Source organism: Canis lupus, chromosome 17 (genome assembly GCF_003254725.2).
Source record: "Canis lupus dingo isolate Sandy chromosome 17, ASM325472v2, whole genome shotgun sequence".
NCBI classification, from domain to species: domain Eukaryota; kingdom Metazoa; phylum Chordata; class Mammalia; order Carnivora; family Canidae; genus Canis; species Canis lupus.
Window position 1 is genome coordinate 60,264,380 of NC_064259.1, and position 14,448 is coordinate 60,278,827.

General features: G+C 55.5%; 1 protein-coding gene and 1 long non-coding RNA gene across 5 annotated transcripts in view; one reads left to right on the forward strand and one right to left on the reverse strand.

Moving 5' to 3' along the window:
• LOC118351240 (uncharacterized) overlaps window positions 1–5,693 on the reverse strand; it is a 40,761-nt gene extending 35,068 nt beyond the window's left edge. The window contains exon 1 of the long non-coding RNA XR_004806373.2: window positions 4,713–5,693. This is a non-coding gene — a long non-coding RNA (uncharacterized LOC118351240). The remainder of the gene's footprint in view (window positions 1–4,712) is intronic.
• An 84-nt stretch (window positions 5,694–5,777) lies between these two features.
• ZNF687 (zinc finger protein 687) lies at window positions 5,778–14,417 on the forward strand. 4 transcript variants are annotated; one of them, XM_025453025.3, is made up of 9 exons: window positions 5,781–6,023; window positions 8,958–11,080; window positions 11,227–11,405; window positions 11,703–11,879; window positions 11,968–12,130; window positions 12,281–12,613; window positions 12,705–12,817; window positions 13,008–13,149; window positions 13,281–14,417. In XM_025453025.3, the coding sequence occupies exons 2-9, from the start codon at window positions 8,975–8,977 to the stop codon at window positions 13,776–13,778; spliced, it is 3,711 nt and encodes a 1,236-aa protein (XP_025308810.1). In that variant the 5' UTR covers window positions 5,781–6,023; window positions 8,958–8,974; the 3' UTR covers window positions 13,779–14,417. The 4 variants fall into 4 exon arrangements, with proteins under 4 accessions (XP_025308813.1, XP_025308810.1, XP_025308811.1 ...); XM_025453026.3 differs by lacking the exon at window positions 5,781–6,023 and adding an exon at window positions 6,092–6,227; XM_025453027.3 differs by lacking the exon at window positions 5,781–6,023 and adding an exon at window positions 7,121–7,511.
• Window positions 14,418–14,448: the final 31 nt, after the last annotated feature.

Sequence of the window (14,448 nt, forward strand, 5' to 3'; positions counted from 1 at the left end):
GCTCTGCACTCAGAGCAGAGTCTGCTTAAGACACTCTCTCTAGGGGGGTGGGGGTGAATGGGTGACGGGCACTGAGGGGGGCACTTGACGGGATGAGCACTGGGTGTTATTCTGTATGTTGGTAAATTGAACACCAATAAAAAATAAATTTATTATAAAAAAAAAGAAATATAAAATATGAATTTCAAAATGCAAATTGTTAAATTTCATTTCAAAATATCTACAGTTGGAGATTGGTTAAAAAAAAAAAAAAAAGACACTCCCTCTTCCTGGGGTGCCTGGAGGGCTCAGATCTTGATCCCAGCATCCTGGGATTGAGCCATGCGCTGGGCCTCCTGCTCAGCAGGGAGCCTGCTTCTCCCTCTCCCCCCTGCTCATGCTTTCACTATCTTTCTCTCACTCAAACAAATAAATAAAATCTTTAAAAAAAAAAAAAAAAAAGATTCGGGGCACCTGGGTGGCTCAGTGGTTGAGTATCTGCCTTTGGCTCAGGTTGTGATCCTAGGGCCCTGGGATCAAGTCCCACATCAGGCTGCCCATAGGGAGCCTGCTTCTCCCTCTGCCTATGTCTCTGCCTCTCTCTGCATGGCTCTCGTGAATAAATAAATAAAATCTTAAAAAAAAAAAAAAAAAAAGACTTTCTCTGCCTCCCCTCTGCCCCCTCTCAAATAAATAAATACTAAAACAAAACAAAAACCTGCATGGTCCACCTACTGAGTCATCAGAGAGGTGCCCCTCTCCTTCTTTTCTTTACTATTTTTCTCAGTCCCATTTACTGGTTGCCCTACTGCCCTAACCTTCAAACTCTGGAGTTCCCCAGAGTTTCCTCAGTCCTTGGACTTTTTCTCTTTTCTATCTTCATACATTCCCTTGGTGACCTCATCCACTATGACTAGGATTTTTTTTTTTTTTTAAGATTTTTTTTAAAAATTTATTCATGAGAGACACAGAGACACAGGCAGAGGGAGGAGCAGGCTCCATGCAGGAAGCCTGATATGGGACTGGATCCTGGGACTCCAGGATCATGCCCTGGGCCAAAGAGAGGCGCTAAACCACTGAGCCACCCAGGCATCCCTATGACCAGGATTTTAAATACTATCTATAAGCTAACGACACTTATGACTGAACATGACTGAAACTACGCTGCTGACCTTGCCCTGGAACATATTTTTCCTGATAGCATTCCTAGGTCAAGAAACAGCAACATAGGGAGTGCCTGGCTAGCGCAGTCAGTAGAGCATGTGACTCTTAGTCTCCGGGTTGGGAGTTCAAGCCTCACACTGGGTGTGGAGCCTACTTTAAAAAAAAAGAGAGAGAGAAATGGCATCATCATTCTACTTCCTCAGACCTCAAGGTTTTGAATTTCTTTTCTTCATACCCCATATCCAACTTCTTAAAAATGATGTTTTATTTGACAGATTTTTCTTTTTAATTTTTTAATTTAATTAATTTCAGTGATATTAGTTTCAGGTGTATAAGACAGTGATTTGACAATTCCATATATTACTTGGTACTCATCAAGATTACTTGATACTCTTAATCCCCACTACCTATCCACCCATCCCTCCACCCACCTCTCCTCTGTTAACCATAAGTTCGTTCTATAGTTAAGTGTCTGTTTTTTGTTTTCTTTTTTTTCCTGCTGTTTGTTTGTTCTGTTTCTTAAATTCTACATATGAGTGAAATCAGAGTACTTGTCTTCCTCTGACTGACTTATTTCATTTAGCATGATACTCTCTAGATCCTTCGACTCATTACAAATAGAAAAATTCCATTCTTTCTTATGACTGAAAAATATTCCATTGTAAATATATACCACATCTTCTTTATCCATTCATTTATCAATGGACACTTGGACACTTAGGTTCCTTCTATAATTTGGCTATTGTAAATAATGCTGCAATAACCATAGAGTGTGTGTATTCCTTTGAATTAGTGGTTCTATATCCTTTGGGTAAATACTCAGTAGTGTGATCATAGGATAGTTCTAAATTTTTATTTATTTTTTAATTTTTTAAAGACTTTATTTATTCATTTATGAGAGAACAGAGAGGCAGGCAGAGACATAGGCAGAAGGAGAAGCAAGCTCCATGCAGGGAGCCCGATATGGGACTCGATCCCAGGACTGTGGGATCACGCCCTGAGGTGAAGGCAGACGCTTAACCGCTGAGCCACCCAGGCGTCCCAGTTCTAAATTTTTAAATAGAAACCTCCATACTGGGCAGCCCGGGTGGCTCAGCAGTTTAGCGCTGATTTTAGCCCAGGGCGTGATCCTGGAGACCCGGGACGGAGTCCCATGTCAGGCTCCCTGCATGGAGCCTGCTTCTCCCTCTGCCTGTGTCTCTGCCTCTCTCTCTCATGAATAAATAAAATCTTAAAAAAAAAAAAAAAAAAAAAAAAAGAAACCTCCATATTGCCTTCCACAGTTGCTGCACCAGTTTGCATTCCCACCAACAGTGCACGAGGGTTCCTATTTCTCTACATCTGAGTGAACACTTGTTTCTTGTATATATATTTTTAATTTTAGCCATTCTGACAGGTGTAAGGTGATGTCTCATTGTGGTTTTTTTTTAATTTTTAATTTTATTTTATTTATTCATGATAGGCACACAGTGAGAGAGAGAGAGGCAGAGACACAGGCAGAGGGAGAAGCAGGCTCCATGCACCTGGAGCCTGACGTGGGACCCGATCCCGGGTCTCCAGGATCGTGCCCTGGGCCAAAGGCAGGCGCTAAACCGCTGCGCCACCCAGGGATCCCCTCATTGTGGTTTTGATTTGCATTTCCCTGCACATCCAAACCAAAAGTAAGTCAGGCTACTATGTCATGTCTTCTTCCTATCAAACTCAGAAAACACCAAAGCCCCCAAGCATCCTGTGACCAGATCCATTCCTTCCATCCCCTGACCCCTCCGGAATACACTCCCACCTCAAGATCTACTATTTACTCTCTTCCTGGAAGGTTCTCACAGATAGATATGCAGATAGCTGCATGGCTCGCTCACTCACTTTCAGCCTTAAATGCCACCCTCTCAGAAAGGCCTTTACTCTCTGTCCTATCTGAAATTGCAATCCTTCCACACTGCCTGACTTCCTTCCCTGCTTTATTTTTCACATTAAAAAAAGATTAGTAGGATACTTCTTAAAGCAGTTTTAGGTTTAGATAAAAATTGAGGGATGCCTGGGTGGCTCAGTGGTTGAAGGTCTGCCTTCAGCTCAGGACATAATCCTGGGGTTCCAGGATCGAGTCCCACATCGGGCTCCCTGCATGGAGCCTGCTTCTCTCTCTGCCTCTCTCTGCGTGTCTCTGATGAATAAATAAATAAAATCTTAAAAAAAAAAAATTTGAGCAGACATTATACTTACCATATACTTCCTTCTTAGTTTTCCCTATTGTTAATATCTTGTATTAGTGTGGTACATTTGTTGCAACTAATGAACCAATATTGACACATTATAAGTAACTAAAGTCCATAGTTTACAGTAGGGCTTCTGACAAATGTATAATGTCATCTATCCACTATTATGGTATCATAGAGAATAACTTCACTGCCTAAAAATGCACTGTGCTCCCACAATTTATCCCTCCCACCATCCCAACGCTTGGCAACCACTGATCTTTTTACTGCTTCCACAGTTTTGCCTTTTCCAGAATGTCATATAGTTGGAATCATACAGTATACAGACTTTTCCGTTGGCTCCTTTCACTCTGCAATGTGCATTTAAATTTCCTGCATTTCTTTTCATGGCTTACCTTTTTTTTTTTTTTTTTAAAGATTTACTTATTTTATTCAGAGAGAGAGAGAGACTGAGAGGCAGAGAGACACAGGCAGAGGGAGAAGCAGGCGCCATGCAGGGAGCCCGACATGGGACTCGATCCCAGGTCCCCAAGATCACACCCCAGGCTGCAGGCGGCGCCAAACCGCTGCGCCACCGGGGCTGCCCTTTTCATGGCTTACTTAATTGCATTGCTTAATTTTTCTTCCAGCAATATCAATTCTAACATGCTTCTATTTATCTTATTTATCATATTTAGTTTGTCTTCTCTGTATATTTCATGAGAACAGGGATTTTTGCCTGCTTTGTTCACTGCTGTATTCTCAGTGTCTACAACAGTATTTTCCTCACAGACGGTGTTCAAGTAATGATTGAATTAAAATATTTAAGTGAATGAACAGTGCATCTAATTCAAGAAAAAACTTCTATTCAGAACCCTCCTGGCAAAGGAATCTGTGAAAGTGTTTAGCTTTCTAGACCCTTAGGATTTCAACTCCACTGCCTTTGACCTTGTTTGGTTAATACATAACCTAACCTGTCGGTGGCGCAGTTGCCTCCCCAATAAAATGGAGATAATAATAGTACCTCCCGCGCGCCGGTGTGGTAAATGTTATGTAAGTTACATGTACATGCAGTTCTCATCACAGGCCCCACACAGAGTGGTGTGCATCAGTAGTAATTATTAATCCCACAGAAAGACGCAGAGAAGCTCTGGCCACGTCCAGGAAGCTCCTCTGGGCAGGAGTGCAGGGGGGCCGAGCGCTGTGAGCTCGGGTCACTGCAGGCACACGGGACCACGGATTCCATTTGCCCACCACTTTACAAAGTCCCTGACGTTCCAAACGCGTTTAATCCTCACAAAAACAATCATGTCGGTGGGTATTATAATTCCCCATTCTAACCACGAGAAAAGCGGTCCAGGGAGGTCAGCGACTTACCCGATGGAAGCAGAGATTTCCCGGAGGCTCGGGCTCACATCTCAATACAGTGGTTATTACTCCTGCAAACTGTCGGGGCGCGCCAGAGAGGCCCGGATCCAGCGGTTCGGAGGTGCAGTGAGCCCTGGGCAGGGTCCCAGCCCTGCTCCTAATAACCCCGTCGGGGTGGCGAGCCGCGGAGGTTTAGGAGGCGGGCGGGCCAGCGCACGTGTATCTTTCGCGCAGCGTCCCCACCCTATCCCCGCCTCCAGGAGGCGTGGCAACAAAGCGCGGGAAAACCGGCTCCGGCTCCACCCCCACCCCGTGCTGGGGGCGGGGAAAGGGGAGTTATTAAATGGGAAATGGAGGCGCCGCGGCTCAAGCCCTGTCTCCGTGCTTAGGCAGCCCGCTGGCATGCCGCTTTAAGACCCCGGTGGCAACGGCCCAGGCCACGCCAGCACCCTAACGTCACCTCTCCTCCACTTCCGGTGTGCGGGGCCGTCCCGGGCTCAGGTGCCGGCTCCTTCCACACTGCTCACTCACCCCCGGCCCCCGGCAAGCCCTCCCTCCTGCACAGGACAAGGTGCGGGTGGCGCCATCGCCCGGGACCATCCGGATAATGTGGCGATTTAGTGGGAAATCGCCAAGGAACTGGTCAACCAGATGACGTAATGTTTTGGGTTACGTCCCATTTTGTGACTTCTGCACAGCATGACTGACATTGGGCTTTAACTTGAGAAAACAAACGTATCTCCGCCATCCGGCCTCGTTCAGTCGGCGAGGCTCTCCTCAAAGTACCCACCAAATAGAAGCGGAGTTCTTCTCATTTGCATAAGCGAACCGCAGGCGTCGCGGCTTGCGGCCAATGGGGAGTGAGGGGGTGGAGATGCACCTGAGAGAGGCACCGCCTCGGGGGGAAGCAGGGCACCTGATTGGCTGCTCTCTGAGCGACGGGAGCGGCAGCCAGTCGTTTCTGAGACGCCCTGACGGGGCAGGTGGGCCCGGCACCACCAATGGGAGGAGGCGTCTTCAGAAGGCCTAGGCTTCTTGCCCAATGAGGCCGGGAGGGCCGTGCGGGGCCAGCGCCGAGCGGCAGTACTTCAGGCCAACCCCGCTCGGGGCTGGGAGGGGTCCCGTGCTGAACGACGGCGGCGGCGGCCAATGGCGAGTGCGGAAGCGGGCAGCCCGGACCTGGAACGCGGAGGGAGCTGAAGGAGGGGGAGGCTGAACGGGAGAGAAGCAGGAAGTAGCGGCGGCCTCGGGGAGGGCGGCGGCGGCGGCGGGAGCGGGGGAGAGACCGCCGGCTCCCGGGCCGCACTCGGAGAGGAACAAGTAAGCGTGCCCGGGGTAATACCCGCCCTCGGCCCCGCCCCCGGGGGGGCGGGTAAATACCCCTGCCCCTCCCCCACTTGGCCAACTACCCCTGTCCCCGCGCCGCCCCCCGGGGCGGCTTCTAGGAAGGCCCCGCTGCAGCCTCCATCCCGTGAGGCGGAGGGGTGAAACTCCCAGCCTGTTGAAAGCACAGCCCCTAGCCGGGTAAACGTGGAGGGAGGGTCGCGGTCCCCAAGTCCTGGCGCCCCGCGCCCCGGAGGCGTCCGAAGCACGGCCCGGTGACTGTGGCTGCGGGATGTCGCGACCTAAAATGGTGTCCGTGTTCGGGGGCGGGGGCGGGGGAGCCGGGCCAGGCCGGAGCGCAGCCTGCACCCCGACCCGGCGAGGGTCAGCGTCCGGGCCCGGGCCGGACTCGGGCTCGCGCCCCGCGCCGCCGCGCGCCCCCGGACCGCTCCTCAGCCTCTAGGGAGCGGCGGGAGTCCGCGGGAGGCGGCGGCTGTGCGGCCGGGCCGGGAGGGGAGGGGGTCGGAGTTGGGACGGACCCCGGCCGGAGAGCCGTCTCCTCCCGACTCCTGTCGGTCCACGCACCGCCCCGACTCCGGGGAACTCCTGGGCCGGGAGGTGCAGCGCTGCAGCTCCCTGAGGGCCTGGGCGGGCCGGGCCGTCTTGTCCTTCGTACGCCGGTAGGGAAGCGCGACGAGGGAAGCGCGCTGCGCCTCAGTTTCCCCGGAGGCTTCTCCGTACACCCCGTCCCCTCCCCGCAACCCCGGACACGTTCCCCGCGCTGGCCCTCGGCAGATGGCAGGGACTTAATTCCGCCCGCTGCCCAGCTTGGCGGCAGCCTAATCGCCCCCGGCCGCCGGCCCCTCGCCCTGCTCTGCAGGCCCCGGGCCAGGGAAAGAGCAGTGGAACCCCCTCCCGACCCAGGCCAGTTCGCGGTCTTCCTGTTCAGCCCCTTCCTTTGGCTTTTGGGGAAGAACAGAGGGCAGTGGGGGAGGGCCGGAGCCCAAGAGTCGGCGCACAGCGGCCGCAGACAGGCCTGGGCTGTGGGGTGGGGGAAGCCGCGCTGGCCTTGAGCTCCCGCTGCTTGGTGGACTGTCAGCTCCGGGCTATCGAATGACCTCCAAAGTCACTTGGACGCCCAAGGGGGAGCTGCTGGGTAGGCCGAGTGGGCAGATGTTTTCTCCTAGTCCCCACTGATCGCCCAACGGCAGTCCACTTTCTGAGGGCCGGGGTGGAAGGGAGCTCCAGTGTCTCCTGGTGCGCAGAGAGGCAAGAAGAGAGCCCCAGCTCTGCATCGGGCAGAGGCAAGGGGTGGAGGGCTTTGTTTAAAGCCAGAGACTGCAGAATTAAGTCAGGGCTGATGAGGGGAAACTTCCCGTTCTTCCTCTTGTTGGTATCCTCTTCCTCCACCTTACCGCGGTCCCAGCATTGCCAGCTGCCACCTGCAGGGACTATCTTCAGTTTCGGTCTAAAGGCTGGCAGGAGGTGAGAGAACTGGCCCTGCGAAATGGCTTGTATCCTGGGCAGAGACTGTAGTGACAGACTTCTTTGGTTACTTCCTAGACATAGAAACACTTGTGGGGAGACACTGGTGAGGAACAGACCCGGGTTCCCCTCAGCCTCTAGGCTGGTTGTGTTGGTTTAGTGCCACATGAGTCTTGTGGGGGGTGTGTGTGTGTGTGTGTGTGCGCACACGCGCACTGGGACAGGTTGGGGTTGGGTAAGACTTCTTGAACTGGTGTTGCCAAGGGAAAATGAAAAGGGTGAGGAGTGTGAATTAGGAGCTCAGAGCAGGAATAACACGGGTGAGGGGGCTTGGCTTTTCCCCTTTGTGGCAGCCAGGCTTGGCTAAGTTACCCTGGAGCTTTGGCCCTGAGAGAGCAAGATGGGGAGGGAGAGAGGAGGGGCTGGCCCCGGGAGGGCCATGGCAGGGCAGAGGCACTCTGGGGAAGGTAGGTGTGCTAGCAGCAGGTGTTTGTGACAGGAGAGGCCTAGGCTGGGGCCCTTGTGACCAGGTTGCTGGCACGGTTTTCCCCTTTTCTCTTTATCTCTTTCTATTCCTGTGTCTTATTCTTTCCATCTTGGTCTCTTCTCTTGGGTGATTTCCGAGTCCACTTCTCCTTGTTAACCAAGCTAGATCCCCAGGTGCCAGTGATGACCCCAGGTCCCCAGACTTGACCCCTGACTCTTGTCCCTGACCTCAGTCGTAGATTCCCAGTGCTTACTCCTTCCCAGCTTGTTTGTCCCAGCTGTAATAATAAATCCTGCTCCAGGTTTTGACTCGCAGGGTTATGATTTGTATCATGCTCCGAATAACCCTGTGGTGTATGGATTACTTGCCTCACCTTTCAAAACTAAGGCAGTGGACATGAGGCCATTGATAAAGCTGCAACTAGAATCATTTCTTCCATCTTGGCTTAAGTCATTGTCCCTTTGAACACATGGCTTTCAGATCTCTCCAGACCCCCAGAAGATCCATGAAGATTTATGAATGGATCCCATGCTGCCATGAATGAGCCCTTACACCCAGAGCATGGTGTATATCTTCCTCCTTAATAATGGTATTGATTAATTGATTGGTTCTGTGCTGGGCTCAGGAGGGGCTGAGGTGATTTCAATCAAGATGTTCACTGAACTTCCTCCGTCTCTGTTACCCTTGTTTCTCTACTGTGTCTCTGAGAAGTTTCTTTTCTTCTGCTTTCTCTGAATCTCGGTGTCTTCCCTGGAATGTGCACATAACCTACCTTTCAATTTTAGGGTTTGGCAAACCAGGTGCCCCCACCAGCTCTAGGATTTGTGATGTGGTAAAAGTGTACCCAAGGAGATTGCGCATGGTCCCAAGAGGATAAATATGGAGATCCTGAGGGAGGAGGGCCAGGGTTCCTGCCCTCAGAGGGCTCAATTTCTTACTCTTTTTTCTGTTTTCATCAGGTCTGGGACCTGCTGCCATGGGGGATATGAAGACTCCTGATTTCGATGATCTCCTTGCTGCCTTTGACATCCCTGACATCGATGCCAATGAAGCCATCCACTCTGGGCCAGAAGAAAACGAAGGGCCTGGAGGCTCAGGAAAGCCGGATCCTAGTATAGGAGGTGACTCTGGAGAAGCACCGGCAGCAGCTGCCAGGGACAGCCCTGAGGTGCCAGCCCAGGCCTCTGATCACGGCCTGCCACCGCCAGACATCTCGGCAGTCAGTGTCATCGTCAAGAACACTGTGTGTCCTGAGCAGCCTGAGTCCCCAGCTGGGATTTCAGGAGGAGATGGGCCCCGGGCTGGGGGGGTGACTAAGGAAGGGCCTGTGGGGCCTCGTCTGATGCAAAATGGTTTTGGGGGCCCTGAGTCATCCCTTCCAAGTACACCCCACTCTCCAGCTCCTCTCAGTGGGGGTACCTGGAAAGAAAAAGCTATGGAAGGCAAAGCTACTTTGGACCTCTTTGCTCATTTTGGGCCTGAGCCAGGGGAGCACCCTGATCCCCTCCCTCCCCCAGCACCTTCCCCACCTCGGGAAGGGGCCATGACCCCACCTCCTTTCCCCTCTCCCTTTGAGCTGTCCAGGGAGAATGGCCCAGCCTTGCTGCCACCTGGTTCTCCCCCAGTACGGGGGACCTTGAAGCAAGACAGCTGCAGCCCCCTTCATCCTCAGGGCCTGGCCGGGCTAGGCTCTAGCTTGAGCCCTGAGGCCACGGGTATTCCTGCCAGCGCCTCCCCTCCCCAGGTTGCTGGGTTGCCCTTCTTCAAGCAGTCTCCAGGGCATCAGAGCCCTCCTGCCTCCCCCAAAGTGCCCTGTTGTCAGCCCCTGAAGGAAGAAGAGGAGGAGGGGCCGGTGGACAAGCCTTCCCCAAAAAGTCCCCAGAGCCCCTCTAGTGGAGCTGAGGCTGCAGATGAGGACAGCAATGACTCCCCTGCTTCTTCCAGCTCCTCAAGGCCTCTCAAGGTGCGGATCAAGACCATTAAAACATCCTGCGGAAATATCACAAGGACTGTAACCCGGGTCCCCTCAGACCCTGATCCTCCTGCCCCCTTGGCTGAGGGGACCCTCCTGGCTGAGGCTGGCCTCCTAAAGCTATCCCCTGCAACCCCGACCCCCGAGGGTCCAAAGGTGGTGAGCGTCCAGCTGGGTGACGGCACGAGGCTGAAGGGCACCGTGCTGCCTGTGGCCACCATCCAGAATGCAAGCACTGCTATGCTGATGGCAGCCAGTGTGGCCCGCAAAGCTGTGGTTCTGCCAGGGGGCACTGCCACCAGCCCTAAGACTATGGCTAAGAATGTGCTAGGTCTGGTGCCCCAGGCCCTGCCCAAGGCGGAGGGGCGGCCAGGGCTGGGGACTGGGGGGCAGAAGGTGAACGGTGCCTCAGTGGTGATGGTGCAGCCTTCCAAGCCGGCCACCGGGCCAGGTGCAGGGGGTGGCACGGTGATCTCGCGGACCCAGTCCAGCCTGGTGGAGGCCTTCAACAAGATCCTCAATAGCAAGAACCTGCTGCCTGCCTACCGGCCCAACCTGAGTCCCCCCGCCGAGGCCGGGCTGGCCCTGCCTCCCACGGGCTACCGCTGCCTCGAGTGCGGGGACGCCTTCTCACTGGAGAAGAGCCTGGCGCGGCACTATGACCGCCGGAGCATGCGCATTGAGGTCACCTGCAACCACTGCGCCCGCCGCCTGGTCTTTTTCAACAAATGCAGTCTGCTGCTGCATGCCCGAGAGCACAAGGACAAAGGGCTCGTCATGCAGTGCTCACACCTGGTCATGAGGCCCGTCGCCCTGGACCAGATGGTGGGGCAGCCAGACATCACGCCCCTGCTGGCTGTCCCACCTGCCTTCGGACCTCCAGCCTTGCCTGCCCTGGGCAAGGGTGACGCGGCTGTCGCTGGCGCTATTACTGCTGTCGCCGCCGAAGCCCCTGTGCTACCACTGTCATCTGAGCCGCCTGCTGCCCCTGCCACCTCGTCTTACACATGCTTTCGCTGCCTAGAGTGCAAGGAGCAGTGCCGGGACAAGGCAGGCATGGCCGCCCACTTCCAGCAGCTTGGGCCCCCGGCCCCTGGGGCCAACAGCACTGTGAGTTGCCTGTCCCAGCTCTCCCCGGGGCTGGAGCCCAACGCTCTGGGAGTCAGATCTGGGAAGATGTTGGGGGCTCGGTCAGGGGAGGTCATGGGGTCGGGCCTCTCCTTGCTGACTTACCTTGTCTCCACTCCTGTTGACAGGTATGCCCAACCTGCCCCATGATGCTTCCCAATCGCTGCAGCTTCAGTGCCCACCAGCGCATGCATAAGAACCGGCCTCCCCACGTCTGCCCTGAGTGTGGGGGCAACTTCCTACAGGCCAATTTCCAGACCCATCTCCGGGAGGCCTGTCTACATTTGTCTCGCCGTGTAGGATACAGGTGCCTCCTGCCTCTCCTCCCTGGAGCCTTGTGACTGTTTCCCCACTGCCACCTCCTCCCCCCACCCCCTGGCACTTTATGGCCTCGTGTGTCCCAGCACCAGGCTTTGAGCTGGCCTGTCAGGGAGAGCCCCATCTCCTGCTGAACCCCTCAGCCTCAGATTGGTCTGCTCTTGCCCTGCTCCCGTGGAGAGGGGAGAGAGCTCCGGTTCGGCCTCCATAGGCCTCCGGCTAGGAGCAGGGCCCGGGGGACAGGCTGGAGACACCCTGCCTCACCTCAGCGCCCCCTGCCCCCCAGGTGCCCCAGCTGTGCGGTGGTGTTCGGGGGCGTGAACTCCATCAAGTCCCACATCCAGACGTCGCACTGCGAGGTTTTCCACAAGTGCCCCATCTGCCCCATGGCCTTCAAGTCTGCGCCCAGCGCCCATGCCCACCTCTACACCCAGCACCCCAGCTTCCACACGCAGCAGGCCAAGTGAGACCTGGGAGGGAGCAGGGTGGGCTGGAACGGGGTCGGGGTCCTGATGGGCAGGGTGTCTGCACTGTCCTCTCCGCCCACACAGGATGATCTACAAGTGCGCCATGTGTGACACGGTCTTCACTCACAAACCCCTCCTCTCCTCACACTTCGACCAACACCTGCTGCCCCAACGTGTCAGCGTCTTTAAGTGCCCATCTTGTCCTCTGCTTTTTGCCCAAAAAAGGACCATGCTGGAACACCTCAAGGTATAGGAGACAAGGGACAGAGGCGGGGTGCTCGACTGTGGGGGGTTTGGGGAATAGAACCCTCAGGAAGTGCTGGTGGGGAAGCCGCAAGGCCTCTGGCAGAGCCAGGCCCTCCCCCACAATGGCTGCCCCCTTGTCTCCCTCTCACAGAACACCCATCAGGCTGGGCGCCCGGGGGAGGACAGTGCTGGGAAAGGGGCGGCGGGTGCCCTTACAAGCCCCAAGGCTGAGCCCGAGGAGTTGGCTGTGTCTCGGGGAGGAGCAGCTGCCCCTACTGAGGAATCCTCTTCATCCTCGGAAGAGGAAGAACTGCCCAGCTCTCCTGAGCCTCCTCGCCCAACCAAACGGCCCCGGCGGGAACTAGGGAACAAAGGCATCAAGGGGGGCGGTGGGGGCCCTGGAGGCTGGACCTGTGGCCTTTGTCACTCCTGGTTTCCTGAACGGGACGAGTATGTGGCTCACATGAAGAAGGAGCATGGCAAGGTGAGCAGGGCTCCCTCGGGATCGGTCTGTGGCCATGGGGAGTGGGGTCTTGGAGCCGCGCTCTGAGGCTCCCTACGCTCTGCTCTCCCAGTCAGTGAAAAAGTTTCCCTGTCGCCTGTGCGAGCGCTCCTTCTGTTCCGCCCCCAGCCTGAGGCGCCACGTCAGGGTCAATCATGAGGGTATCAAGCGAGTTTACCCATGCAGGTAACCCTTGCTCCCTCATGCCCACATCCCCTTCCTCTTTCTGACCAGCAAGTGACCTGCCCACCCCATACCCCCAGCCCCACTAAGTACTTTCTGACCTGTGTCTCGTTTGAGTAGACTAGAGGTCGAGGCCTCCCTCTGCTCTGGCCACGGACCCCTGGCACCCACCCTCCCCACTTTCCCCCTCTAGGTATTGCACAGAGGGAAAACGCACCTTCAGCAGCCGCCTGATCCTGGAGAAACACGTCCAGGTCCGGCATGGCCTGCCACTTGGGGCCCAGTCCCCTGGCCGGGGTAGTACCCTGGCTCGGGGCCCTGGTGCCAGAGCCCAGGTAGGCTGAGGCCCAGTCTGCTGTGTTGAGAAACCATAGGGTTCTAGTCCCTGGCCTCAGGAATCTAGGAGGGGGTGCTAGGGTCAGTTTGGGGTGATGAGGAGGCTTAGTTTCCTCCCTCTCTTCTCCAGGGGCCAGGACGGAAACGCCGCCAGTCCTCTGACTCTTGTAGTGAGGAGCCTGACAGCACGACCCCTCCAGCCAAGTCCCCCAGGGGTGGGCCTGGAGCTGGAGGCCATGGCCCCCCACACTACCGGAGCAGTGGCTCAGTGGAGCAGAGCCTCATGGTGGGCTTGAGGGTGGATGGCGGTGCCCAGCAGTGCCTCGACTGTGGATTGTGCTTCGCCTCCCCTGGCTCTCTGAGCCGGCACCGTTTCATCAGCCACAAGAAGAAACGGGGTGTGGGGAGTGTGGGTGCCCTGGGCCTGGGTGAGGGGGAAGAAGAGGCCCCTCTTCCACTGAGGTCTGACCCGGAGGGTGGAGAGTCTCCTTTGCTTGCTTCTGGAGGCCCACTTACCTGTAAGGTCTGTGGCAAGAGCTGTGACAGCCCACTCAACCTCAAGACCCATTTCCGCACACACGGCATGGCGTTCATCAGGGCTCGGCAAGGGGGCAGTGGGGACAACTAAGCCTGGGCCTGGACTGACCAGCCCCCTCCCCTCCCTCTGGGTCAGGAGCCTGGGCCGCTGCTGCTGTCTAGTCCCTGGGCTAGGGATTTCATTCTAATTCACATTTTGTTCAGCTCCTCTCCCCCAACCCCCCCGACACACACGCTTTTGAGGATTATAGTGATTTGCAGTACCCCCTCCCCTTTCGGGTTTGGCCCTTGGGTCCTAGTAGAGTGGGCCCTCCACTCCTCCTTTCTGAGCCCAACACTAATTAGCTTCCTGCTGCAGACCCCGTGTGGGTTGAGGTGGGAGGAGGGACTTCCTAGGCCTGCTAGATGGGCCCAGGTAAGGCCCCTGATGGGGCTCTCAGGATGCTTCTCCTCAACCCTCAAGGGCCTGGCCCTGCCCCTGCACCATCCCTCAGCCTCCTTGGCAGTTGAAGCCCCCCCTCCCCCGCAGTGCCTTTCACTTTTTTTTTTAACCCAGAAATCCGGGGTGGGGGGGGGTTGGTAGGGACGAGTCCTGTCAAGGGGGAGCCCAGGGGAGAGGAGGGGACAGGCTCTCAGGAATCCTTTATTCTTGTAGTAATAATAATACTAACAGTGGGGAAATGGGAGGAAGAAAACCAGACCATTAAAACTGCTCGTGGTTTAATCCCCATCCGGGCTCCTCTTATTATGTGACCAGGACA

Coding starts and splice junctions, on each gene's coding strand:
- ZNF687 (XM_025453025.3), top strand. CDS start 8,975: ATGGGGGATATGAAGACTCCTGATTTCGATGATCTCCTTGCTGCCTTT. Junction 12,614..12,704: donor TGAAGAAGGAGCATGGCAAG/GTGAGCAGGGCT, acceptor CTGCTCTCCCAG/TCAGTGAAAAAGTTTCCCTG. Junction 12,818..13,007: donor AAGCGAGTTTACCCATGCAG/GTAACCCTTGCT, acceptor TTCCCCCTCTAG/GTATTGCACAGAGGGAAAAC.